The following is a 24,840-nucleotide window of genomic DNA, read 5'->3' as shown; positions in this document are numbered from 1 at the left end:
TAATGTGCGAGGAGATGGGGCAGGAGCGCGGCGTGGGAGATGTTTATAGCAGGTGGACAAACACCTGTCACTTTGATAAGCCTGATTTATCCCAAATGACATGTCAGCACATAGCTTTGCCCTGCCTGACAGCCAGGGCGTCAGCTCCGCACCCAGGAACATGAGACCTGTGATGCGTAGGAAGTAGGAAGTAAGAGATATGACCAGTGATAGGATGTAACTGAGTACATTTACACAAGTACTGCACTTAAAGGTGCCGTGTGCAGGCTCTGTGCAGTGTGTTTCCAGACTGCAAACTTGACAGCTCTCCTATAGCCCTCCACTACTATGTTGGCTGCTTAAAAAGCAAGAAATGTGAAAGGAATCCTGAGGAGCCAGTGTTTGGCTTGTCCTTTCTGGGCCACTGTAGAAACATGGCGGACTCACTCCCTCTGTAGATATCAAAGACTCACTAAGATAACAAAAACAAATTTTAGTTTCAGACGATTTTATACATAATTGGCTGCAAATATTGTACTTTTTACTCCACTACATGTATTTGATAACTTTAAGTTCAGTTACCAGTTATTTTGTATGATTACATGCTACACACGAGCCAGAGTAGTTCATTTTTTGATTAATTTATCGAATCAGAAATAAAAACTGAAAAAAAAAAAAACCCTAAAACACTGATTTGTCTAAGTACCATTTTATATGAAATACTTTTAGAATTTAACTCGAGCACTTTCTCTATGGGTGAATTTCAATACAATATCATAAAGTAACATTTCATTGCTACTTAATATTTTGCCTTTTTGGTGCTTTAAACAACACTGGATATGATTAACCTGCAGCTTCATCAGCGTAAAAACACTGTAGGGGGGCTGATGGTGATGATTTCAAGGCCAGAAACTGAACTTTCAGAAAAGGGGAGACATTTGTGTCTCCTCTCCAGCTCCCGGCCTTCAGGTCTTCAGGTAATCTTTTTCAAATTGTTCAGTTTACCTCTCAGGGACAATGCACATTATCAAACATTGAGGTAAACACGCCAGAACCAGCCAGTGGGCTGGTTATCTGCAGTCCCTGGCCAGGTGTGATGTTGCCAACCTAAAGTCAGCCTTAAACTGGAGAACCAAGCTCACAACAACAATGATGATGTAAGGCAGTGATTTTCAATCCTTCCCTGCATGTCGTAGATGTTTCCAGCGCACCTGATTCTCATGAACGGGTCGTTGTCAGAGCTTGATGGCGAGCGGATCATTTTAATCAGGGAAACATAAAAACAGACAGGGCAGGGGGGCCGCCAGGAACAGGACGGAAAAACACTGATGTAAGGCATGACAATTACCGGGGAAGCAGAATGCCGGCTTAGGCGGCAGTAAAAGCAGAGCAAAAACAAGCAACACAACAACAAACAAACGCAATTAAGGACAGACATGACGCGCAAATCAACTCAAAAACAGACATAAGCAGACAAACATGAGCAACAGGACAGCAGTAACATTAAATCAGGTCAAGTAACAGCAGTTTAGCAGCAACAACGACGGATATTTAATGATGAAGGCATCCAAACTATTGCCGCCATATTTGATGGCTTACATCCCATGTTCTTACATACTCAGTATGTAACGTCTACCTACGGGTCTGTCAATCAAAACAAAACAAAAGACATAGGTAGTGTGGGATCATGGGAGTTGTAAACAATGAACATCCATCTATGTGACTCTGGCAGATGTGTTAACTGACAAGGTAAAGTTTTTATACGTTTCTTCCCAACGTTCTCACTCTCTCCTGGAAGTTGGAACATCTCTGGGAACATCTGGTATGATGACCTCGACAAAATATCGAACAATGACGCAGTTGTTTTTAGCCATTCGAATGCAGAAATCTCACATATTATGTATTTAACTGTTCTACTTTCATGTACTGCTATTTAACTAATTTAAGGCAGATCAAGTGTTTTTTTTGGGTGTGGGATAGCGTGGTTTCCTCTTGTGACTCTCTGCAGCTCGCAGGGAAAGTACAGACTTTGGTAACATGAAAGAGGTGGGTGGGGCGCTTGTGATAAATGGCCCATCTACACCCACATTTACTGGCCTGCCACTAACTCTGGCCCTCCACTCGCAACATTATACATCAGATACTGAAAAATCATTGAATAGAGCGAAATTTTAGCCTCAAATTCCAAGAAATATGAATTTTCAGAGCAGCCTGTCATGGTCTCCGTTAGCCTCCGCTTTAAATGCATCCTGTCTTCTCACAATGTCATAAGCCAGCTGAGGAAACCTTAATTTGTCAGCTGCCGTGAGTTATGTTAACAGAAACTGACCTCAATTAAGAGTGACTTGCATTTAAAAAGTGTCTATTTCGGATTTTAAGATTTAGGCCACGGGGGGGAGAGGCTTTAATGGAATGCTGACAGAGGGCCAGTTGGAGAGGTAATACATTTCCTGCAAAATGCCAGGGGATACCACATAAATAAAGCAGTGTTATTCCTGACAGAAACTCTCTATGAAGCTGTGCTGTGATCTACGGCCGAGTGACCCGGTTAAAGAGCAGCAGAAACAGCTGACAGCTTGATCAAGATCACCTCTCTAAAGTGGTATAGATCAAGTCTTTAGCCTCCTCACCAACCCCAGGGGTGACGGTATAAAATGGTAAAGGTACATGATGGTCCTCAACAAAGACGGGCAGCCGTCTGCGTGATATTAGTGTGAGGATACTGTCCTGAGAGGAAGGTGCGCATTAACAGGAGGATGAACAAAGTTGTAATTGTCAGGCTGTGTAAGAATTAGCACACCTGAGTGCCCGATTGTCAGCGTTAAACGACTGCGAATGTGTCCTGTCCTGAATGGAAATGGTGTTTTATATTTCCATCATCTTTCTCAGCAAATCCAACTTTATTTATTATTACTCAGCAGCTCAATCTATATATATTTGGCCGGTAAAAGTGTATCTTTATGGTCGCAAGTATTAATTAGTGATATTCTGGTATCATTAGTGTAATTTAGTGCTCGCTAGATTAATGGCCCCCTGGCATTTATCTATGAAACATTATATCTTGATGTTAAATTGCAATAAAAGAACCTGTATATTCTGAGGATATGGCTGTCCAAATGTAACGTGGGGGGATGGTGGGTGTAGTTGACATCCATTAAGGAAATCCTTTATTGGCACATAAAAATGAGAGGCAATATTTAGCCTTACTTGCCTTTGGCAACCTCACCCACAGCCTAATATTACAGGGAGGACTATTAGGGGGAACACCAAGCTAGGTCAGGAGTAGAGAAATATCTGTGTTTATGTTTTAAATCCAAAATTCATGATCAAAATGTGTTTTAAGTCTTTTACAATCAGCCTTTATGATGGAAGTGCACACACTCAGTGTCAGTAATGTTCACATTCATATTGTTTCACTCCTGCTCTAAAACAACGCATTTCCTCTCTATATCCAATGTAGTATATTCAATAACTAATTATGGTAATTCATTACACCTCCAATTAGCAGAGAGGCTTTATCGCTGCACTATACCGTAAAGAGGAGGATTTATGTCGGCTTTGAATGTCACCCAGAGGACAGAGGACGAGCTCATCACTCAACAGGAACAAAACAGAGAGACAGGAGCGAGGAAAAAAATAGAGGGAAGAGGGAGGAAAAAGATACAGTGAGTTATTGGTTAATGACCACATTTTCCTTCCCATTTTCTCGCCAACCTTGAGGAAACCTTGACAAGGCCGCTTTTGTCTGCAGCAAACCAAAAAAGTGTCGTTTTACCCAAATAGATCAAATTCTTGTGTAAGTTTGGTATTTCAGTGAGGAGGCTGTAAAAAGATACGTACAGTATGTATGTAACCTCGCTGGAATATGCCCAGCTAACGCCACCCCGCCTGCTGTCAAACAGCCCCTCAGAGGGTGATAAGCATCGCTGCTATCTGTGTGGGTGGCTGTCTTATTAGTGCACCTCAGGCACACAGCGCAGCCAACCATCTGCCACGCTGTGATCCTCTGCCCAGCAAAGTCTCTCAGGTGTCATAAAAAAAAAGGCCCAGTGTCCCTTTGAAGCTTGGAACAAAAGTGCTGACCAGATGAATAAAGTCATTTTAAATAGATTATTTTTTCATGTATCTTTGTGTATAGTTTGGTGTGCACAAAGGATTGTATATTGACAGTGACCTGATGTTAGCTGCACAGCATTACAGAAGGCGAATAAAGGGACTAATAGGCTAAAGTATTAATGATGAATGCAACGAGTCCTTATGTCCACGCTTGTTAACTGTTTCTTTCCAACAAACCTCCTTGATGATAGTTGTGTAGGTGATTTTAAACTGGTTACTGCTAGACCCTCTTCTTCCTGTCTCTTGTAAATTACATGTAACAATCGTTTTGTTAAATTTTGTGAACATCATTTCAAAATATGTCTCCTGAGGCATTGAAAGAAAGAAAGAAAGAAAGAAAGAAAGAAAGAAAGAAAGAAAGAAAGAAAGAAAGAAAGAAAGAAAGAAAGAAAGAAAGAAAGAAAGAGTAGTATTCCTTCATTGAACCTCTGTGTCACAGTAATCTATGACCTTTGAAGAGACTCTATTGCCACCTTGTGGCTCAACTAGCAGGTTAAATAATGAAAACAGCTCTGGTACACCACACCTTTAGATTTTTATTCAGTTGGACTTTTGCAAATGCAAAATTGGCCACAGGCTCAAGGTGAAATGCTGTTGTGGAAAGAAAATAAATACAAAGAAGCAGTGTAAAGTGTAGCTACTGTAGAAAAATACTCAAACAGGCATTTCAGTCATATGAAAATCTTTTCGTTCAGCCGTCTTCAGTCTCTTGCAGTTGAAATGGGATAGGAATGAGGATCCTGAAAATGACACGAATGCACCACTTAATTAAATGAGAATAATTCCCATTACACATTTTGATCCTTTAGTTTTGTACTGACAAATAAATGTGCTCAGTGGAGCCATTAGGTAAAACAAACTTACAAGGACTGTATTTATAGAACATAAAGCTCCATCAGGTAGTCTTTGGGGACGATTCCTATGCTTCCGTTCTTCTCTCCAACCCACCAGCCAAAGTTCTGGTACTCCTGTAACAAAGTGGAGACATTAAGAGGGTAGATAGAATATTCTTAGGAAATGCGTTTCCTCACTGTTTAACACACAAAAACAACACCAAACTTTTAGTGAAGTAAATGCAACTATTATTCATTATGGTACAAGGTTGAAGTTCATCTTAAAATGTGAATCTCATCTTGATGGGAAATGTCCCTAAGTACAGAAAGCAGCAAAATTACTTTGAAAAACAATCCTCTGGAGTAAATGACACAGAAAGTTGTATTTTTAGGAGGCCAACTAAAGAGCCACAACATCCTGGTTTGTGTCAAGGAACCTAAAAAAGAAGGAAGGGTCATTACGTCAGTGAGTCTTGCTTTGTAGCCAGATTGTGGTGCTGGCTGTGTTGAAGTCTGTGCCTCCAGAAAAAGAAAGGACACACTTCAGAGAGAGGGTTAGGGACAGAGTTCTTCCCCCAGTGACTGACAGGGCTGATCATACTGTGACAGGGCAGATCCAACCAAATATCGCTGATGAGAGTGGAATTTCACTGCGAACAGGAGTTTGCAAACAAAGTCGATAAAAAAAGTCCATCCCTCACCTAGTCTGAAGCGTGTTCTTTCTTTTTTCTGGAGGTATTTCCTCATCAGAATTCATACGATGTAGATATGTTGGGTTTTAGTGCATTTTTCCATGCATCTCCCATAAACTTCAGTACAGCTGACACCACAGTCTGGCACCAATGCAAGATTCAGTGACGTAATGACCCTAATAACGCCTTTCTTAGGTTCCTTGGTTTGTGTCAGGTTGGGGAACTTTGTCATTCCCCATATCTCTCTCTCTGTGCTTATTTCCCACCCATTCCCACCTCCAAAACAACATCAACAAATCCGTATTCCCTGGTCTCTGGCTTGCCTTGGGAGTGGACGCACCTCCCCTCCACTCCACACAAAACAACCTCAGTGAGCGCAGAGCACATCACACATAAATCTGTCACGGCATGACAAGTAATAGCTCCAAATGGCTGTCAGCATGCTGAGATGTGAGGAGGACACTGTGAGGGGAGATCTGAGACCAAGGGGAGGATACTCCTCTCTCTCTCCCTCTCTCTCTCTCTCTCTCTCTCTCTCTCTTTGGCCAAGAGCCTGACCTCACATCAAAGTCTTCCCTGGACATGAATCAACACTGGAGATCACGTCCTGACAAGGCTGAAGGAAGAGAAACCTGCACAATGTTTCAAATCGATGCCAAAACTCAGGGACGGGGAGGGACCACATCTGTGTCCGGTTATTCCCAGGGGAGATTAATGGATGTAAGTGATCATATGGTAGCATTAGGCTGAGCGAGATTACATTCACAAGAAGTGATGTCTCGCGTCGGCAGTTGCGCGGTGACGGGCCGTTCATCAGGTCAGACAAAAAAAAAAGGTGCTTGATTTACTGTCCGTGTCACAACTTCATGAACAAAAAACTAAAAATTCAGCATCAGACGAAATGCAGACAAATTTTCACGAATGTGTCACACGATTAAAACCACATTTGACAAGCCCCCCAAGGGATGATAGGGCAGACTGGCGCGAGGTGTGTTTAAGAGAGTGCGAGAATGAGTGTGTGTGCGCACATTATGACTTCCTGCAGCCAGCCTTTGAAAACGGCAACACCTCATTGTGTAGTTCTGGCTCACAAATAAGTCGTGCTTGAGTGAGCGCGGGACACAACATGAGGGCGCGTACACAGAGCTGTGGAAGGCTAATGACACCACACACTGTGACAACACACACATTAACACAAATACCTCAAAAACTGGACAATATCACTCGACTGCTCGCGCACTGGACGAAACGCTCGAGGGCCGATGCACAAAGATCCCTGCAGGCACGATGACGACAGCGACATGTTGGGACAGCGTTTATGTTTTATCAAACCATTAAGGTTAAGTGAGATGTTACATCTTTCTATTAGTTTTATGTGCTGTTGCTTGAATGAAGGGGGTGGTGCAGCGCATATCCGGACACCACACTCTCTCCCTCACTCACCCCTATAATCAACACCCAGGTCCTGACTGGGGGGTCGCGCAGCTGTAACACCACAGCTATTCCTGGCCGGTGGAATGGGGGAGGGATGCAGGGGAGGAGGGAGAGAAAGGAGAATGAGGGAGGAGGGAGTCGACTGTCCCTCAAGCTGCAGCTGGCTGCTGCAGTCCAGACAGGTTTTATGGTCATTGCCCTCGCAGCGGGCCACAACCCCCAACACCAAGGTTTCAGCTAATGGCACTCCCAGTCTGAGTGAAAGGGCAACTTGATTCTTGGTCCTTTTCTACACACGAAGAGGGAGTCATAAACAGGCATTTGGCCATTGAGCATCGATGAGTCTGTCTGCTTTGTGCATTTGTTTCCTTGGTTAGTGCAGAATCAATGGATCAATTAGCTGGGGGACAGAAAATGTACAGTTTTGATAATCACTTCTTTTTAAAGTCAATTTACTAAACACATGTGTGAAAAGCGGATGCCAGCTATCTTGATTTTGTGCTGCTGGCCAATTTTCCAAAATGTTTCAGACTATTTATTCAATGGGTCAGAAATCAAAACCGAGCAGTTATGAATGAAAATAACATCTAGATTCAGTCTACATCTGTACAGCTGACTGAAAAAGAAATCAAGTGATTAGTCAAAATTATAATTCAGGTTTTTATAAATAAATAATGTTTGGAGCTCAATGTGTTTTGAATCTTCATGGCTTTTATGTGCCACTAGATGGCAGACTTGAATTTGGAAACAAGCCTGGCCAGTTAACATCACTGTGCCTCACTTTGACTCCATAGAAAGGAAATAAAGCCAGTCTAGTTGGTGCACAATTCACACGTTTTTGCTTCTATTCATTTTTTTTCCCTATAACACAAACCAAAGGGCCCTCATTCAGCTGTAAAAGCATAAGATTCCTCAACCACTTTGCATTGTGATGTTCAAAATGAAGCTATTTAAATGCATCACAAAGAAATCCAAATTCTGCGTTCATATGGAGCACAAAAGGGCTCCTGTTTGGTTACATAATAAAGGTAAAGAACGGCACCTCAGTTCTCAATACCTGGCACCCACACCTAGTCGACAAGCCTCGGAAATTGTGCGTCCACTACACGTCCTCACCTGCTCTGAATAGAGTGGCGGACTGAGCCTGGGTTTCCTGAGAACACACATTCCTATTTGGCGAGGTGAGGGAGACGTCTGAGAGGTGTGTGGGCTGAGGGCTGCTCGTCGCCCGGCATGGCAGCGTGCTGAAACAGTCCAGATGGAAGTGATGGAATGGCACCGTGTGCCAGCTAAGCCCAGCGTCCGCCAGCAGCACTAAAACAGTTTCCGTTGTGACACAACTAATCCCCATCACAGTGCCAGAGAGAGAGCCGAGGCCAGTCTGCCTCTTACCATCAGCCGTCCACCTCCAGGCGGTGGGCCAGATGCTGCCAGTAAAGGATATGAACAGACAGTTCCTCTGAGGGCCTAGGAATAACTCACTTTAGGTGGTCTGAGGCCAGCAGAACCACTCTGACTACAAACCTCATCTCACAACTTCTGCATTACAGCTGCGTTTCAGCTAATCCTGGATTTATCATAACCTCAAGAAAACACTCATTCAGGGAAAAGAAGATTCCCTGACCATACCCTGCTCAGGATGTAGATGGCATCTCCACGTCTGAAGGACAGCTCGTCTGGGAAGTCCCCCGTACAGTCCCATATGCCCTGGTAGTAGTTGGGGTAGTCTGTGCTCTTATCAACTGGATAGAAAAAGGAAAGGAGATGATAATAGCTCATTTATTTCCTACTGAGGGTAATCACATTTAGCAGCAGTGGTTGTTTGTATGCAGCAAAACCAACAGGAGGCAGTGGGGAGCCTAAAACAGAAAAAGGAGGCTGTGAGCCAAGTTCATATTACAGACTAATCTAAGCAGGTTTGGAGGATATTCATGCTGTGATGGAAGCTATTCTTGCACTGCAGTGAATAGAAGGAGTCACCGCTCATAGCTGGAACACACTAAAAATGTTGATGGAGGTGAAAGAGTTCAAAAGACTAAAAATGTTACTATTATCGAGCCGTGACATTCAATTTAATTTGCAGTGTCATTGTAAAGTGGTCGACTATTGGACTGACAGAAAACTAACCTGCAATGGTAATGGATGTTCAAGTATTTTATTTAATTTTGAGGATTTTCTGCTTTTTTTTGTTGCTTTAAACTGAATCTTTTTGGGTTCCAGACTCAAGATATTTGAGGACAACACGGTGGAATAAGGAAATTCTGATTGCTGGTTGGATTATTCTGTTTTTTTATCAATTTCATTAAAAGAAATGGATACTCAAATACAGGAAATCCACGTCCCACCCTACACTACTACACTGCAATATAGAAATGTGTTATTATTTGAACATGGAAAAGACAACAGCTAATAAAAAGGACAAATTAGCTCAATTTGAAATCATTTAGATGTATTACGTGTGTATTACGACACAAGTTGGCAATGAGACCAACAAATCAACTGTCTCACCAACTGGAGCTTTAAGTGCTCTTATGTCACTTAAGATAAAAGTTTATTGTTAAACAGTAAATATGCGGCCATCATTCTATTTGTTTAAAATATTTGATAAACACATTTGAGAGATCACTACAAAAGACTTTTTTTTTTATATTTGCCTAATTTTGATATCAGAATGTTTTACTATATTCTTTAGTTTCAACCACTGAGCCTATTTATCGATCCAGAGTGCCAAAGTGTTTCTTCTCTGATGGTGTTTCTGTATGTCACTGGGGTGTTTCCATAGTTACAGCAGATCGAGAGAGAGATCACAGTGTTTTTGCACTTGCAGAACATTAATATGTCACTTATTGTACAAGGAAGTTGGCCTCAGAGTTATTTCCAGCATTGTGTTAACTTTCAGTTGCGCACATTCAGAGGAACTTCCTCTTTGAGCGTCATTTCTCTAAACTGTGGCTGAAGGCTGAGCTGCTCACAGCACGAACACAACTATGTGACAAAACGGCAATTTGTTCAGTTCGAGTCCACCCTCCAGTGTTACTACATTCGGCCCCACAAACTGAATACATCAACAGTCGAACATGTTTCTGTGCTGTACCTGCAGCGGGCGGAGCAGGTTTGCTCAGTGGCTCCACCTTTGGAGGAGGCTTTGCTGGAGTAGGCATCTCCTCCTCTGGAGAAAACAAGCAGAGATGGTGATAGATGAGTGTGCAGCAAAAAGGTCACAATACTTTGACTAATAAGCGGACAGGGAAATATGCAATGACAGGAAAATATACAATACCAAAGAGATGCATTCAATGTCTCCATGTTCTATACGGCATCATATATATAATACAGATTGTCACAGAATGAAATGTGTGTTAGTACCAGGGAGCTCTTCGTAGATGTCTTCATCGATTGCACCAACATCATCGTACACTTCCTGTTCCAACTCGTCTTCATCTTCTGGGATGATGCCCGTCATATCTACAAACGGAGGACCGTAGCATGTTTGGCTTTATGATAAAGTATTTAGAGAATATTGTTTAATTCATGGAGGAACTAAAGTTGTGAATATTTCTATGATTAAAAACAGTCCAAACCTTTCAAAACAAAGTCTATCTGTTTCACCCATTCCTCCGCCTCTTTCGTCGATGACGCACAAAACTGTGATGAAAGAGGACAGAAATGAAGACTGCAGTCAGTGCAATATGCAGGTCTACATATATTAATTAACATAAACAAATAATACTGCATTTATGCATAGTAAAATGTTCCACAAGGAAGAGCCCGAATGTTAGAAAGACTCATTTAGACTTTTTAAATATGCGTGTCAGGTTGAGCCGCGGCAAAAGGCAGCAGTGTCAAATGAATGAATGGGTTTTAAAAATAAAGATTTAATGAAGTGCATGTACACACATGCCTTTCCAAGTCTTAAACATGGCACATCTCAAGTCCACTTCTGTTTTTCAATTTGGGACGCAGTTACTCAAAGCATCACCAACAGACAAGCGTACCTGATAGACTCGCTTGTCTGGAGCCGAAATCTCAAAGCAACAGTCCTTCTTTGAGTCCTTGCGTAAGGTGCTGTTCATCTTGACAGTGTACCCGTCGATATTGAACTCCCCCTTCTGCTGCTTGTCTGGTTGCAGGAAATTAAAAACACCATCATTAACGGTTCAGACACGACGACTGCAATGTCACTGTCAACTCTGTGGAAGCGAGCAGCGTCTCCATCCACTCACGTTAACTCCAACAGCATCGCTTTCATAATTGACTGGAAAGCCAAAGTAGTACCTTTCTCACTGCCGTAATAGTAGAAGATGTTATGGCTGAGGGCACACCATCTCTTCTGCCACTCGGTGCCAAAAAAGCTGTGATCTGTGGAGGGAAAACTGAATAATCTCAGCACGGTAGGGATAGATCAGTATCTGGTTTGTTGATTAGGATAAATTAGAGCCGTGTGTGAAAAAAAAAGAAGAAAAAAATTGTAGAAAAACTGCACTGCACACTTTATAATATCAAATCAGAATGGTGGGATGGGACGTTAAAAGACTTTAACATGAATTACAATAAAATATGTCACATATCAGGATAATAATTGTGAATCAAGGTGAATTTGAATATCCTCACATGACAGACTTGAAGAAGCTGTCAGTCAATGATTTACAGTCCTGTATTGGTTTCAAGATTTATCTTGATTTGCCTAAGCCTGTCACCAGGACTGAAAGCATGGCTCGCACATTGTATATCCCAAAAAACAAGTAAAAAAACAAAGAGGGGATTTATTTGTTATCCTTTGTGCAACTGTACATATATTTGTTTAATTCTCAAAAGGAAAAATTGTTAAATGTTGCAAAAACAACTGTTGTGTCTTTTTCCTTATTGCAATCTAACCTTTTATAGAATGGTGTTACAATAAGACCCAACCTCTGTACATGAATTTAACTGAATATAATATTGTTGTGTGTGGTTTCCAATTTTAAAAATATTTTGAACTGACTAAGCTCCGAGTGCACAGACATTGCCTTTCTTCATTGATGCCGTTTTCTAATGACCTTGCACCTACGTCATGTCTACGTCATTCTTCTTCTAACATACAAAAACAAGTCATATAGAAAAAAAACAGTCATGTATGTATGTTCTTAGCAGAGAACCCACCCTTTCTGCGCTTCTCAAGGTATCCAGCTTTGAAGACAGACGTCAGGTCCTGAGCCGCCACGGGTGGGGACTGCTGGGCACCTGGAACAGAGTTGAGGAGCCCAGCAAAGTGGCTTCAGTGTCCCCTCTGAACACATCATCCATTCATAGTGTGTTTAAAGGGGCTTTAATGTTATGCCATTTGTAGCAATTTACATGTATTTATCACTTCATTATTGGCCAAATGTGAGCAGACTGTAACGTGACATGAAAAACTAGACCTTCCCCCTGACTCTCGGCTGCCTACACAAGCCTGTGGATGATTTGTTTAAGCTGTTTAATGCCGCTGGACTGTGGAGTTTTGAGTGAGGGACTCAGGCCGGATTTTCTGCAACAGCAGGTTAACGCTCTTCTTTGACAGCCTCGTCTCAGTGCCTCTCTGTGCTCTGCTAACAGAGAGCAACAGTAGCTAACGTTCGTTCAGAAATGGAGTCCACTAACATGAGCCAACGACCGGCTGATACTGATGCCTCTATATGATTTACCTAAACTAGACCACCAGGGAGAAGATTGGCTATGTCTACTATAGTTATTGTTATTCTTATTGACTGTCAGCAGGTCGAATAAGTCATAAAACGATTTACTATTTTTACTTATAACTATATTTTATGGCAAAGTGCTGAGGATTAAAGCCGCTGGATCAAGATCTGAGCGCACATCCCACTTTCTTTCACAGGGGCTGCCAGGATCAACAAAAAAGAAAAGCTCCTTGTAGCAGCTTTGAACATAGACAGACAGAAGACTTTGCTATCATGTCTTTGTTTGGCTGATGTTAAAAAACGAGCGGCGAAAAGCCACAGAGGCTCCACTCAGCAATGTTTCTTTGCACGCCTCTGGAGGAGATGCCCCCTCACAGTGAGCAACTTCAATGCAAATGTTCAACTGCTGTGTCAAAGTTGCTTTGTGTGAAAGAGCAGCCATAAAGCTGGCAGCTGCTTACAGCCCATAAACTCCAGACCCCTAATCACCATTTCACAAGGCTTTCCCTGATACTCTATCATGGGAAAAGGTAAATACAGAATCGAACGCACAGTACATTGCCATGATAGCGTACGAGGTTAAAGCTACTGTATATCGAGGAGCGTTTTTTCCTCAAACTACAGCCGTGGCGGTAATTTTCCCAGACCGCGGCTGAGAGCCATAAAGCGTGCTCTAGCTGTCAGAGGGGTGGACTGAAAGGAGGCGGTGGGAGTAGCATGTGTGCCCCTAAATTGCTTCCCAAGTATGTTGCCAAGTTACAGTTGGAATGTCTCCCTCATTGTGCCACTCAAAGTCACTTTCTCCGGCAGCAGACCCCGAGATTTGTATATCTTAACGCCAAGATGCAATTTTCGACAATTTAATCCGCGACGTGTTAGCAGTTAGCGAGTCAGCTCTGGACGTCTGCTAAGTGGCTTGTGGCTAACCTTCGCAGGCCTCCTCATCCTTGTCTGTGCGCTCAGACTGCAGCGAGCCTCCGTCGTTGTTGCTGTCAAATTCCTCCTCCTCTTCTGAGTCATCTCCACCTATGAGGGGGCAAACATGTCAGCGTAGTGATGGTGCATGTTATTGTGTGGCAATTCTGAAGTACTTGACCTGAGTATTTTCTATTTTCTGAACTTTACCTCCACTTTTACCCCTTTACATGTATTTGATAGCTAGACTAGTTACTTTGCAGATTACCTGCTGCACATTCTTAAATTAATTTATTTTATTGGCAATCAGTTGATGGAAAAAAAACACAAAAAAAACACTTGTTCCAGTAATTTTTAAAAAATGTTCAGCAGTCATCTTATAGCATACATTATCTGCATTCATGTAAATATGTGTACAATTTACTTTATACTTTTGATACTTGAGTACATGTAATATCAGATGCAAGACTTTCACTAAATTACTATGCATATATATGACTCTCACTGTTACTAAGTTTATATTTCAACACCATATCTTTCCTTTCACTTAAATATGACTGTTGGTTACTTTTTGTAACACTGTGTAACTTGGTGGTTCCCAGCCTTAGGTGCGTATCTAGAAGGTGTGAACAGCTCATTTTTAGAGCTTTAAACAGCACTCACGAGAAAAGGAAAAAAAAACACCATAGATAGAGAAAAGTCTGACAAGTTATGATCACTTTTGTGGGGGGAGAAAAAAAAAGGTTTCTTATATCTTATCACCATTTTTGGTACACTCTTGATGATCTGGATTGATGTGGAAGTCCTGACCTGCAGGTTGGGAACCACTGGTGCAATTTGTTTAAACACATCAACCTCAAGAATATTAATAGAAGTAAACAAAACACTCACTTTTGTCCTTGAAATCTTGTGGGAAACTGTTGGGGCAGACCGTAAATAGATGTTAAATATGTTGACAGGGTGGTCTAGTGTCTTTCAGAATCAGCTTGAATCGGTCAGTGGTTCTCAAAGTGGGGTCTGGTGACCCTGGAGGGGGTCCAAGGCAGTTTGTAATCATCCATGGATTTCATGCACTTTTTGCCATAAAACATATAAAAGTAAAACCCTTATCAGGTGATCAGATGGTGTGCAAGATCTAACTTTTGATCCATGTTTGAGAACAACTGACTTCAAGTGTCCAAAACCTCCAACACGGGAAACAAACCAACCTCAGTTTGACCTCTTTAATCCGCTTGATGAAGGCCTCCTTCTTCTCTTTTGCCTTCTTGCTAAGATTTTCCCCTTTTAATCCATCACAAAGGAAACTCTCTAGATCTAAACAACAAAACAGCAGGTTAAAACATTCACTCAATCTGATATCACTTGGTGATTGTGGTGTTTTACTTGGCAGGCAAGTGGCCCAGCCTTTTTACTGCTGGAGATCGTCTTACCTTTCCAAGCACAATAATACACACACGCACGCACGCACGCACGCACACACACACACACACACACACCAGCAGTTAGCAGCTTTGACGTCAACCCTGCGTATTGTTTGACTGATGGCATGAATGGAAAAGCAGCGCTAAGAAGTCTGAAACTTGAGTCATCCATGTTGAGTCTGCGCTTCCTCTTTTTAACCAAACGCTCTCTGAGCAAACTGGACTTTGTGCAACGAGGCATAAAAGAGACAGAGACAGACAACAACACGCATGAATTCACGCGTATTTTACCTGCAATGAGCGTCGTTAACTCCTCGGGAATGGGGCGCATGGTGCTGGGTGTTTGTGGCGGGCAGCTCTGGACCGTCCGGCGGGCTGAAGGTTCATGTGACGCGGAAGCAGCAGCAGCAGCAGCAGCGGTGCTGGTGGTGCCTCGATACACGGAAGTTGATGTGCTAATTATGACTGACCACACACACTTCTGTTGTTCAACACCCACCCTGACGTTTATATGTGTGTGTGTGTGAGTGTGTGTATATATGTACTTTTGACTGCTCCTGGGCAGCTGATGCTTTAATGGAGCCTCGGGTCTTTACAGACTATTAAAGTCCACATTATATTTGATTGATTACAGATAATATTTCTCTGGCACTTAAGAAGTCTGACTGACTCACTGGACACGTTGTTGGTGTCTTTATTTTTTATTTTTACAATGATGTGATGAGAGCACTTTAGAGTTTATGAATATGTCAACATTGTAAATCCAAACAGGAATCATTGATAGTTGAAAAGGCAATTATATAAAACTGTTGTGGAGGAGGGTTCCAGTGCCAGGTTTATTGGTCTTTGAGCCCACAGAGGTGTTTGAAGGAGCCGGTGCTACCGCAGGTTTGATTTCATCTTTAATTTGTCTTTGTATGAATAAAACTACCCTATAAGACAATAATGTAAATGTTCTCCAACACTCTAGGATAGTATGCATGAACAGGGGCAGCATGTCACTGGAGTAAGTGCTAACAGCTGCTAACTAAGCGATAGCTTACTTAGCTATAGCTTAGTTAGCTTAGCTAGCGGTCGGATGGGAAGGTCGGGGATCAAAGGACTTAGAGAGTGGCCTAGGCTAGCTGGTTAGCTTGCTAACCCTAGTAGGAAACGCTGTAATACCCTGTATAGACATTATAACATCAAAACTGTTATTTTTTCACACTCTGTTGATAATTTTAGCTCATCTTAAACAACAAATTCTTACATAATGCACCCTCAATTAACCTTTCAAATTCTGTCTGCCAACTCCCTCTTTGGATGCAAACTCTCTTCAAGACCCCAAACTTACCAAGTGTGTGAAAATGTTAACAAAATGCTGCACAAGATGTCCTTTTTTTATGGAATAGTAGAACCATAAAAAAACATGGTGTCTTGATTTTAAATGTCCAATATGTAAGAATTTCAGTTAACCAAAACTAGCAACAGACAGTTATGATGTTATGATGTCTATATATCTTGTTGCAGAGATATCTACTGGAGTCAGCATGGCTCCAGAGCGGCCCGTCCCAGTCCAAAAAGTCCTGCACTAGTCCTCCCAGCCTGGACTGCTAGCTGCACAGCTAACTGAGCTTATTAGCAAACAGCAGCTACTATTAGCATCAGTTAGCGATTACTCATGTGACACTCTGCCTCCTCTTTGTTTTAGGAATTTATTTGACAAGTGGCTGATTCATACATGTTGCACCTTTAACTCTTAGTTGTATTTTGAAGAATTGCAGCATTATTTGCATCTTCCCATCTTACACCATCATTTTGTGTTGTTCAGTCGATAAGAAACACACATTTTCATCATATCTGATGCAGTCAGCGAACCACTGCTGATGAGAGTCACACAACAAGCCTTCACTTCTTACAGTGAAGCCTCCTGGTGTATTTAGTGTCACGCTGTTTATAAAGGTGTCAGTCATTCATTAGTCATCTTCTGACAGGCTGTATCAGCCAATCCAGGTTGAAAAGGCCGAGCCTTTGAACTGTATCGCCTGTTGTTGTTGAGAAATGAGACAGAGATGTCAGTGTGCCGTAGCTGCAGGTGGTGGACGATGTTTGTCAGAGCCGCCTGGCACTCAGGCTTACTTCAGTTTCACACCAGGAGCTTTGAGAAGACTAATGCCCTCACAACTGTTCTGGTCTGTCTTATTTGTCCGAGCATAATGTGTTGGGATAGTTGAGAATATACACCCTGCATCGATGCATTTGTTTATATCTGCTTTACATATTTATGATTTTTTAATGGATCTGTAGTCGGTGTCACATCAAGAAAAGAGCCACCAGACCTCCAGATCATTTGATCGGTTGCCATGTGATAAATGATCACTCTCCTCGCTTCTTATTGCAAAATGAAACCTCAGATCGTCGCCTGCTCTTCTATATTCTTACGTCACTTCCTGCTCAACATTATCTGAGTACAGACAATAAATTCTTTATGAGCCTCGGATCCTCTGCAGTCATTCAAAACCTGACCCCCTCCTGACCCGCCAGCAGTTCCTCCCAGTTTGGAGAGGAGAGGGGAGCTAGCTTGACCTTTGACCCCCGTGTGTGTGTTTCCATGTGTGTCTGTGTGTAGTCTGTGTGTGTGTTGTATCTAGTTTCCCATAAAGCCTCGTCCCCTCATCTCACATACTCCTCCTTAGGATCAACTCCTTCCCCCTTTTGATGACACGTTTTCAGTCCACTCAGTGCACATCCACCAAGCTCTTTCATATAACCCACAATAACTCAAATATCTGATTATATGTCATGTCTTTAGGAATTCTAAAGTTGTCATGGTGAAAACATGTAAATGTTGGGAAGCAAAAAAAAATCTTTAATTTTATTCTTGCAAAATAAATGAGCAGATCATTCTAAGGAACCATTTGTCTGAGCTCTTATAAATAATGAGCATGACGTGAGAGAGGGTATTTGTGGTTGCAGCGCTGTACACTGTGTAGACACTGACAGGCTGACACAGTGTGGTCTCAGTATTCAAAGTGAGTTCAGTGGCTTCTGCACCAAATCAGATCTGACTGCCTCCCTGCCTCCTGGGCTCTCAGTCAATTTTCCCTAGTTAGTCCATGTTTTCAAAATGATCACAATTAATGTGACCATCAGCTCACACCCTCACATCACCATTTACTTGTATCACTGCTGCGATGGTTAGACACACACACACACACACACACACAGAGCCCAAACACACACAGCTTAGAAATGAACCTGCAGACTCAAAATAATCAGAGAGTGCTGTTAATCTCGTGATTCCTGGATCAGTCTTTGACTTCAGCTGTCCATCAACCACTCCCCCCTAAAGATTTAATAACAGCACGTTATTCTAATATTAATAATAATATTATTTAAAGAGCAGCCGCTGCTGTTTGGCTGTGACAGACGCGACTCCACCGCGCCGAGGTTCAACTGGTCGGTGTGAAAAATTCCTTTAGTAATAAATAAAAAGAGAATCTGTTCGGCGAACATAAATGCAACGTTATGATAATTTACAATAAATGAGTGGAATATATATACATATTCTATTATTTGACTGATGTCTGACCGTGCAGGGATAATTTTAAACAAAAGCCTGTTTAATTACAATTCACAACAATTTGGAAAAAAGAAAGTCTCATCTCGGCTGTTTTCAATTAAGCGTAAATATATTTAAAATCATTAAAAGTTTTTGTTTGGGAGGGGAACAATCCACAGTGGCTTCAGGCGGGATTCTTAATACAAAAAGATTGCATTACATTGCGGATCAGGCTATAAACAAGCACCCTCAGTGCTGTGAGTTTTATAGGCAATAAAATTTAATTAGAGAGCCAAGAAAAGTCATAGCTTTTGGCCTGGGACTCCTCGCAGGCAGTTCTCACTGCAAATTCTGCTTTTTTCGGGATGTAAAGCATGCGGAGGCGATCAATCTTCCATTTTGTTTCGGGGTGTTTTTTTCCTGCTCAGATAAATCACAGCAGCACCACGGGCACGTTTAAAGAGCAGGTTTCAACTCAACCTATGAAAGTAAATAAAGAAAACAAATAAATGAAAAAACAAAACAAAACGTGATGCATCTGTACTAATTCAAATGTTTATCTCTGCTGCGCACTTCCGTGTTCACTGGAGCAATTTGTTTTGTGGAGGTTCGAGATTGTAAAATCAATAGTGTCTTTATTCTGCGAGGACATAAATTCAGTAAAAATACCCTGTGGCTTTTAATTTAAACCGTTTATATTCCACCTTCTGTGACTACTGTGAGAAACTATTCAGCACTATGAATTATGCATGAACAAAATTCATTTCTCTCACGGCCAAAACTCTTAAATATATTATTGTTTTAATGAGCCCAAGAATCAATACGCTCTCCAAACTTTTCCTTGATGGTGGTGGTGGTGGTGGGGGAATAAGACAAAATGGCGCTGCTGATTCCAATCAATGTAAAGTTGTTGTTTTTTTTATTTTCAAGAAAAATATTCTGCTCACTCATAGTCGAAATCCACATTAGAAAAATAAACTGTGCAAACTGCCCCGTATACAGGCTGAAGTGTTTCGTTTTGTCCTCGCTTTGACTTACCTTTTCTGTGAGAGGCTACAACTAACTCAACACCAGAACCACACATTACTGTCTCAATAGCTCAAGTTCTGCAGATCGATGGTCGTGAGCGTTTCTGAGAAAAGGTCAAAAGTTTCGGCCGATAAAGGCAGAGGGCTCTCCGCGCAGTCTGACAAGCTCGGTGAGAACGAGGAGGAGGACGAGAAGACGTGGAAATCCTGCAAAGACGCGTCCAGGCCGGGGGAGTGATCATTGTCCGGGCCTATTGTGGACACGCAGATGGGAACAGTGGGAGCCGCGTTTGGAAAATGTTTCAGATTTTTCTCATTGCTGCTCAAAGGCGTGACAGGCGGGCTCTGGCTGTCCCCATTGTGCCCGTTGTGACACAAGGTATTCTGCTGGAAATACCTCTCCCTCTCCAGGAGCGTCCCGGCCGCGCCACCGCCGCCGCCGCCCGCCTCCGGCTCGTACTCGTCCTCCGGCCCGTCGCCCGCGCAGGCGTACTTCCCCTCGCTGTCCCGGTTCTCCTTGCAGTGCGTCTGCCTCTTGTGCTTCATCCTCCGGTTCTGGAACCACACTTTCACCTGCTTCTCCGTTAAATCCAGCAGCGCGGCGATCTCCACCCGCCTCGGTCTGCACAGGTACTTGTTGAAATGGAACTCCTTCTCCAGCTCCAGGAGCTGGGTGTTGGTGTACGCGGTCCTCAGCCTCCGGGATCCACCGCCGGCACCGGCAGCGTCTGGGACCTCTGGTGAACCTAAGAAAAAATAAATAAATAAAGTAATGATTTTTTTATTGTTATTTTTTTATTTTGTATTTTTTTTAAATCAGAGAAATAAAACAGGAGGCGTGTGTGTGTGTGTGTGGATGTGTGTGGTGGAAAACAAGCTCCATGGGGGGAAAACTTGTGGCGAGCAAAGGGAGCGAGACTGGGAAGATTTATGGGCCCCCGGCAGAATATGATGGGTCTGCGTGGACAGGACAGGACGGAGGGTGAAGATTAATGAACATGCCAGCTGCTGGCCCGTGTAAGAATAATCTATCACTCTCCATTACTGTCAAACATTAACACTCTTACACTGCATCACAAGTCGGTGCGTTACTTGATGAGATTAAGCATGCTTAAATCACAAATCCCGTGGACGCCCACGCTGCACAAGGCCCGGGATGCGGCTCCTTACAGAGGGGGGAAACCCTCAGACAATGAGGAGCCTTCTGCATGGAGGTTATTAATCATCGTGTCTTGCCTTGGGGGGAGAAGTAGAGTGGCGAGGAGTCCGCCGTAGTAGCAGTAGAAGCAGCAGCAGCAGAAGAAGAGGAGGAGGAGGAAGAAGAAGAAGAAGCAGGCTGGTTGTTCCTCTTGATGCTCTTCTTCTCCTTCATCCACGGGTACTCCGGGGGCAGGGTCGCAGCCTGCAGCGGGCTGCTGCAGCCTCCCAGAGCCTGCTTTGAGCGGCTGTGGCGTGGGTGGACGCCCGCGTTCAGGCCGGGGATGGCGTGCTCAAAAGGAGGAGGAATCAGTGTCGACTGTGAAAGCGCCGGGCTCTTGATTGATGAACTTTGAAATGCATCACCGACAGGGTTAGCGAGAGATGTCAGGCACTCAGCGAGCGACGGCTGGCTGTTGATGAAACCACTTTCTCGCCCAAATTCGTAATTCATCTCCTCCTCCTCTTGTCCCCGACAAAAAAAAAAAAAAGAAAAGAAAAAGAAAGAAAGAAAAAAAAAAGAAAAGAAAAAGGAAACTGGCTGATTTACTCTCAGAGTGGATTCGGATTTAATAAGCAGTTTATTTTCATAAAGCAAACTGGATATAGTCGCGTGGAGACCTCTGTGCCATAAACTATTGCTTTCATGAGGACATGGTTGGAATTAGACCGTGCTGCTTGTCACATGATTACATCTGCCCAATGACAATTTGGGGTTTTTATCAAAAGAAGCCACTGTCCCCTGTGATTGATCGAGAAAGTCGGAGGGGTAACGCCTCATTCCGGGGGTAGGGGTTGCTTTATTTACACATTTTTTTTTGGGTCAGTTTGTCCACCGCTGCCCCCCCCCCCCCCCAAACCGTGCCTTCTTCTGCGCGTCCACGCAGTGTGCCGCGCGGGTACGCGCATGTGAGTCCTGGTCCGTGTGTGTGTGTGTGTGTGTGTGTGTGTGTGTGTGTGTGTGTGTGTGTGTGCGTGCATGTCCCGGGTGCGTTTTTTATTGTGGCACTCCACAAATCATCACTCCGACCGGCAACAATCGCATCTCATAACGTCTCCACACTCGTTATCAGCGCAGAGGCGTTAATCTAATGAGATTTTCATGAAAGGCTCTGCTCGGAGAGGAAAAGCTGCACCAGACACCCAACAACATGAGCACCCCTCCCCCAGCGCGCGCGCGCACACACACACACACACACACACACACACATACAAACACAGACACACACACACACACACCACAGGAGAAGGAGGGAAGGATAGAGAAGAATCAGTTTTTAATGGATTTCGATCAGATTTTTGCACATTTTGATTCCTGATTCTTCTTCTCCTTCCTCTTAAATAAATCATGTTATTATAACCCACTTAATCATTGAAGTGTTTATATGAAATCCACTAAAAACAATATTTTGCCTCAATATAAAAAAGGCACTCAGTTAACAAGCGTGTTCCACCATTTTTTACAGTTAACACCTCCCTGCACCACACACACACACACACACACACACACACACACACACACACACACACACACACACACACACACACACACGCGGCATTTCATTTCTTCTATCCCACCTAACAGGGCTCCTGTTGACCTCAGCCATCCTCCATATACACTTCAGCATCATTGGCTCTAACATGAAATGATTTGCCACTGTAGTGTGAAGCGGAGGAAAAGGTGCGGATCTGATGGCTGTTTATTGCTCCGGCTCTAAACAAAGAGCCCTGGTAGCCTGAGCGTGATCAATCTTTCTCGCCAAAAGGTCTGACAGCTCCCTGCCCTAAGAACACATTTAAAGCATCTAACACTCCCCGAGATCATACATGGACCAGGAAGAGAGGGCAGCCACTCTGTAGGTCACAAAAAAAGGGGCTTAGGAGAAGGTTGTTGTTTTTTAAAATGTAGAAATGTGGGGATTTCATTTGGATGAGACGCGCGGCCATTACGCACAAAGATTTCTCTGTTTTTTGTTTTGTTTTGTTTTACACTAGAAACTGTCGCCCTTTTTTCGTTTGCAGAAAGGACTACACTGGCACAGGAGACACGAATGGACTCGGTCAGTGGTTTAGAATCGAACGGAGCAGCTTTTACATAGGAGCAATTGTCTGCTGAGGTGAGTGGGTGTTGGCATTCAGCAGAAATCCCATTCAGTCTCGTACCTTTCTCTGGCTCAGATACCCCGTGATGAGGTCTTTTCTGTGAGCCGCTTCGCTCCCGGAATAATTCGCTTTCATCACACTTGCTTAAACGTTTTTTATTTGAATCCATATAACTGTATTTCTGCTCTCTAATGCATTGTTATTGCTGTGTTATTTGTAAAGATGTACTCCGAAAACAAGGCAGATCTTGGGAATGAACAATATTCTAATATCAACCACGATACTAGCCTGAATTGCAAGAATTTTATTTTATTTTATTTTGAATTTTAAAGGATTTTTGTGTGTGTGTGTGTGTGTGTGTGTGTGTGCATATATTGTTGTCAAATTGTGTGGTTATTGCTGCATATAATTATCCAAACCACCCACATGCATTCTCTAGTTATTTGTAGAAAATTTGCATTTCTTGAATTTAGATGAAATATAGTGAGTGCATATGGATTTACACAGGTGTGGAGGCGGGACAGTGGTACCAAGGGAACAAAGATGAACCTCCACAGGGTTTTCACACAAACCCTGCAGCCTGCGCGCTGGACATTTCATACCGCAGCTACATTTTTTCTTTTTGATTTACGTCCGCTGCTGCCGTTCGGAGCTGAACGGACATAAAGTCACGTTTTGCTGCCTGTTTCTGAACGAACGCAGACAGGAGACGGTGTCTGGATGAGCTGAGAGCGCGAGAGGCACGTTTCCCGTCTGTTCCGAGACAACAGGAGACATCTGGGAGGCAAGCAGGCCAAAACCTGCCAGCACCGAGGAGTCCCTTTTAAATAGAATAATAATAATAATTAAGAAAAAAAAATGTTTTAATCACCATGCTGGGCTTATCTGTGGTGTGATATCCTTTCCATTGATCCTGATGTAAATGTTTACTCACACTTTGAGAATTAAATTTTTCAAAACATTTACCAAGTCTGTGTTTCTGCTTTTCAGCGTTCAAAACAGTCTTCAGTAATCGGACAGCAACACAACACATTATTTACGCACTTAGTTATAAACTGCGGAAATGCTATTTGCTGAAACGACTGAGGGTGTTCACCAGAGTGTTTATGAGGATGTTGTTTCCGTCATTAACGCTGCATATTATCATACATCACATCATATTCTGCCTGTGGAGGGAAGGAGAGAGAAACAGAAATGTGCAGCCGTGTAGTGCTTCTGGAAAACACATTTAGCTGCGTGCCATGTGTGTGTGTGTGTGTGTGTGTGTGTGTGTGTGTGTGTGTGTGTGTGTGTGTGTGTGTGTGTGTGTGTGTGTGTGTGTGTCCTGGAAACAAAGCGGTATGTTCACGACAGGATTTTTCACATTACACGTTTATTTATCGAGCGTCCCCCCCCGGATTCATGGGAAAGATCTGACAGATACTACTACTCAAAGGGCCGCAAATCACGCCGTCGTGATGCACGAAGACGACGTGTGCAGAAATATCGCGGTGCCTTCATTGCCCCTTAAGAAGGCAAATTAACAAGGGGGGAAATGTGGGGTAAAAGAAATGTGACAAGATGCAAGAACCCACCTTCTGAGAGAGGGGAAGTCTGTCCGTCAGCGTCTCTGATTCAGAGGTCCTGCTCTGCTGTCCTGCGGGTAAAAGCAAAAATGTACAATGTGAACATGGCTTTTTAAAGAGGAATTTGAAGCAATTAGCATGCAAAAAACTATATATAGGATAATAATGGTATCTGTGGCTGATGAAAGAGGCTGTCTAGCAGTGGTTAGCCCAGGAAGAAATGGGAATAATTCATTCTCTGTTTGAGTAGTGCAATAACTAGAACTATTCTGGTCATGTGTTCGTACATTTTTTTTTTTTTTTTGCCTAATAAGACACTCAGTCGGATGAGACGTTTTCCGTGGACTACTTTGTGTCAG

The 24,840-nt window shown here is 42.9% G+C and overlaps 2 protein-coding genes and 1 long non-coding RNA gene across 4 annotated transcripts; 1 reads left to right on the top strand and 2 right to left on the bottom strand.

Moving 5' to 3' along the window:
* Positions 1–4,606: 4,606 nt before the first annotated feature.
* skap2 (src kinase associated phosphoprotein 2) lies at positions 4,607–15,516 on the bottom strand. Its single transcript, XM_037075351.1, has 13 exons — positions 15,339–15,516; positions 14,835–14,940; positions 14,518–14,543; positions 13,639–13,737; positions 12,194–12,274; positions 11,330–11,413; positions 11,050–11,174; positions 10,636–10,699; positions 10,421–10,519; positions 10,149–10,223; positions 8,684–8,796; positions 4,960–5,063; positions 4,607–4,835 (listed from the first exon to the last, which is right to left on the bottom strand). The coding sequence occupies exons 1-12, from the start codon at positions 15,376–15,378 to the stop codon at positions 4,971–4,973; spliced, it is 1,005 nt and encodes a 334-aa protein (XP_036931246.1). The 5' UTR covers positions 15,379–15,516; the 3' UTR covers positions 4,607–4,835; positions 4,960–4,970.
* Positions 15,517–15,682: 166 nt separating this feature from the next.
* On the top strand, positions 15,683–23,775 carry LOC119006535. Its single transcript, XR_005070829.1, has 3 exons — positions 15,683–15,935; positions 22,836–22,930; positions 23,424–23,775. It is a non-coding gene; the product is annotated as an uncharacterized LOC119006535 (long non-coding RNA).
* hoxa2b (homeobox A2b) lies at positions 18,774–21,665 on the bottom strand. 2 transcript variants are annotated; one of them, XR_005070828.1, is made up of 3 exons: positions 20,853–21,665; positions 19,627–20,362; positions 18,774–19,068 (listed from the first exon to the last, which is right to left on the bottom strand). XR_005070828.1 is itself a non-coding variant. In XM_037075349.1 (2 exons), the coding sequence occupies exons 1-2, from the start codon at positions 21,265–21,267 to the stop codon at positions 19,680–19,682; spliced, it is 1,098 nt and encodes a 365-aa protein (XP_036931244.1). In that variant the 5' UTR covers positions 21,268–21,664; the 3' UTR covers positions 19,457–19,679. The 2 variants fall into 2 exon arrangements, 1 of the variants encoding a protein (XP_036931244.1); XM_037075349.1 differs by lacking the exon at positions 18,774–19,068 and having other exon boundaries at positions 19,457–20,362; positions 20,853–21,664.
* Positions 23,776–24,840: the final 1,065 nt, after the last annotated feature.

The sequence above is a fragment of the Acanthopagrus latus genome, chromosome 17 (genome assembly GCF_904848185.1).
Source record: "Acanthopagrus latus isolate v.2019 chromosome 17, fAcaLat1.1, whole genome shotgun sequence".
NCBI classification, from domain to species: domain Eukaryota; kingdom Metazoa; phylum Chordata; class Actinopteri; order Spariformes; family Sparidae; genus Acanthopagrus; species Acanthopagrus latus.
The sequence above is the reverse complement of the archived record's forward strand: the minus strand, read 5'-3'. Positions and strand labels throughout refer to the sequence as shown.

What these genes read in the sequence shown, in the direction of transcription:
- skap2 (XM_037075351.1), bottom strand. Translation starts at nt 15,378, where the DNA reads ATGCGCCCCATTCCCGAGGAGTTAACGACGCTCATTGCAG. An exon ending in CCTTGAGAAGCGCAGAAAGG is followed by an intron (nt 11,414 to 12,193) that starts GTGGGTTCTCTG and finishes TTCCCTCCACAG; the next exon opens with ATCACAGCTTTTTTGGCACC. An exon ending in CATCTACGAAGAGCTCCCTG is followed by an intron (nt 10,224 to 10,420) that starts GTACTAACACAC and finishes TGTTTTCTCCAG; the next exon opens with AGGAGGAGATGCCTACTCCA.
- hoxa2b (XM_037075349.1), bottom strand. Translation starts at nt 21,267, where the DNA reads ATGAATTACGAATTTGGGCGAGAAAGTGGTTTCATCAACAGCCAGCCG. An exon ending in ACTCTACTTCTCCCCCCAAG is followed by an intron (nt 20,363 to 20,852) that starts GCAAGACACGAT and finishes ATTTTTTCTTAG; the next exon opens with GTTCACCAGAGGTCCCAGAC.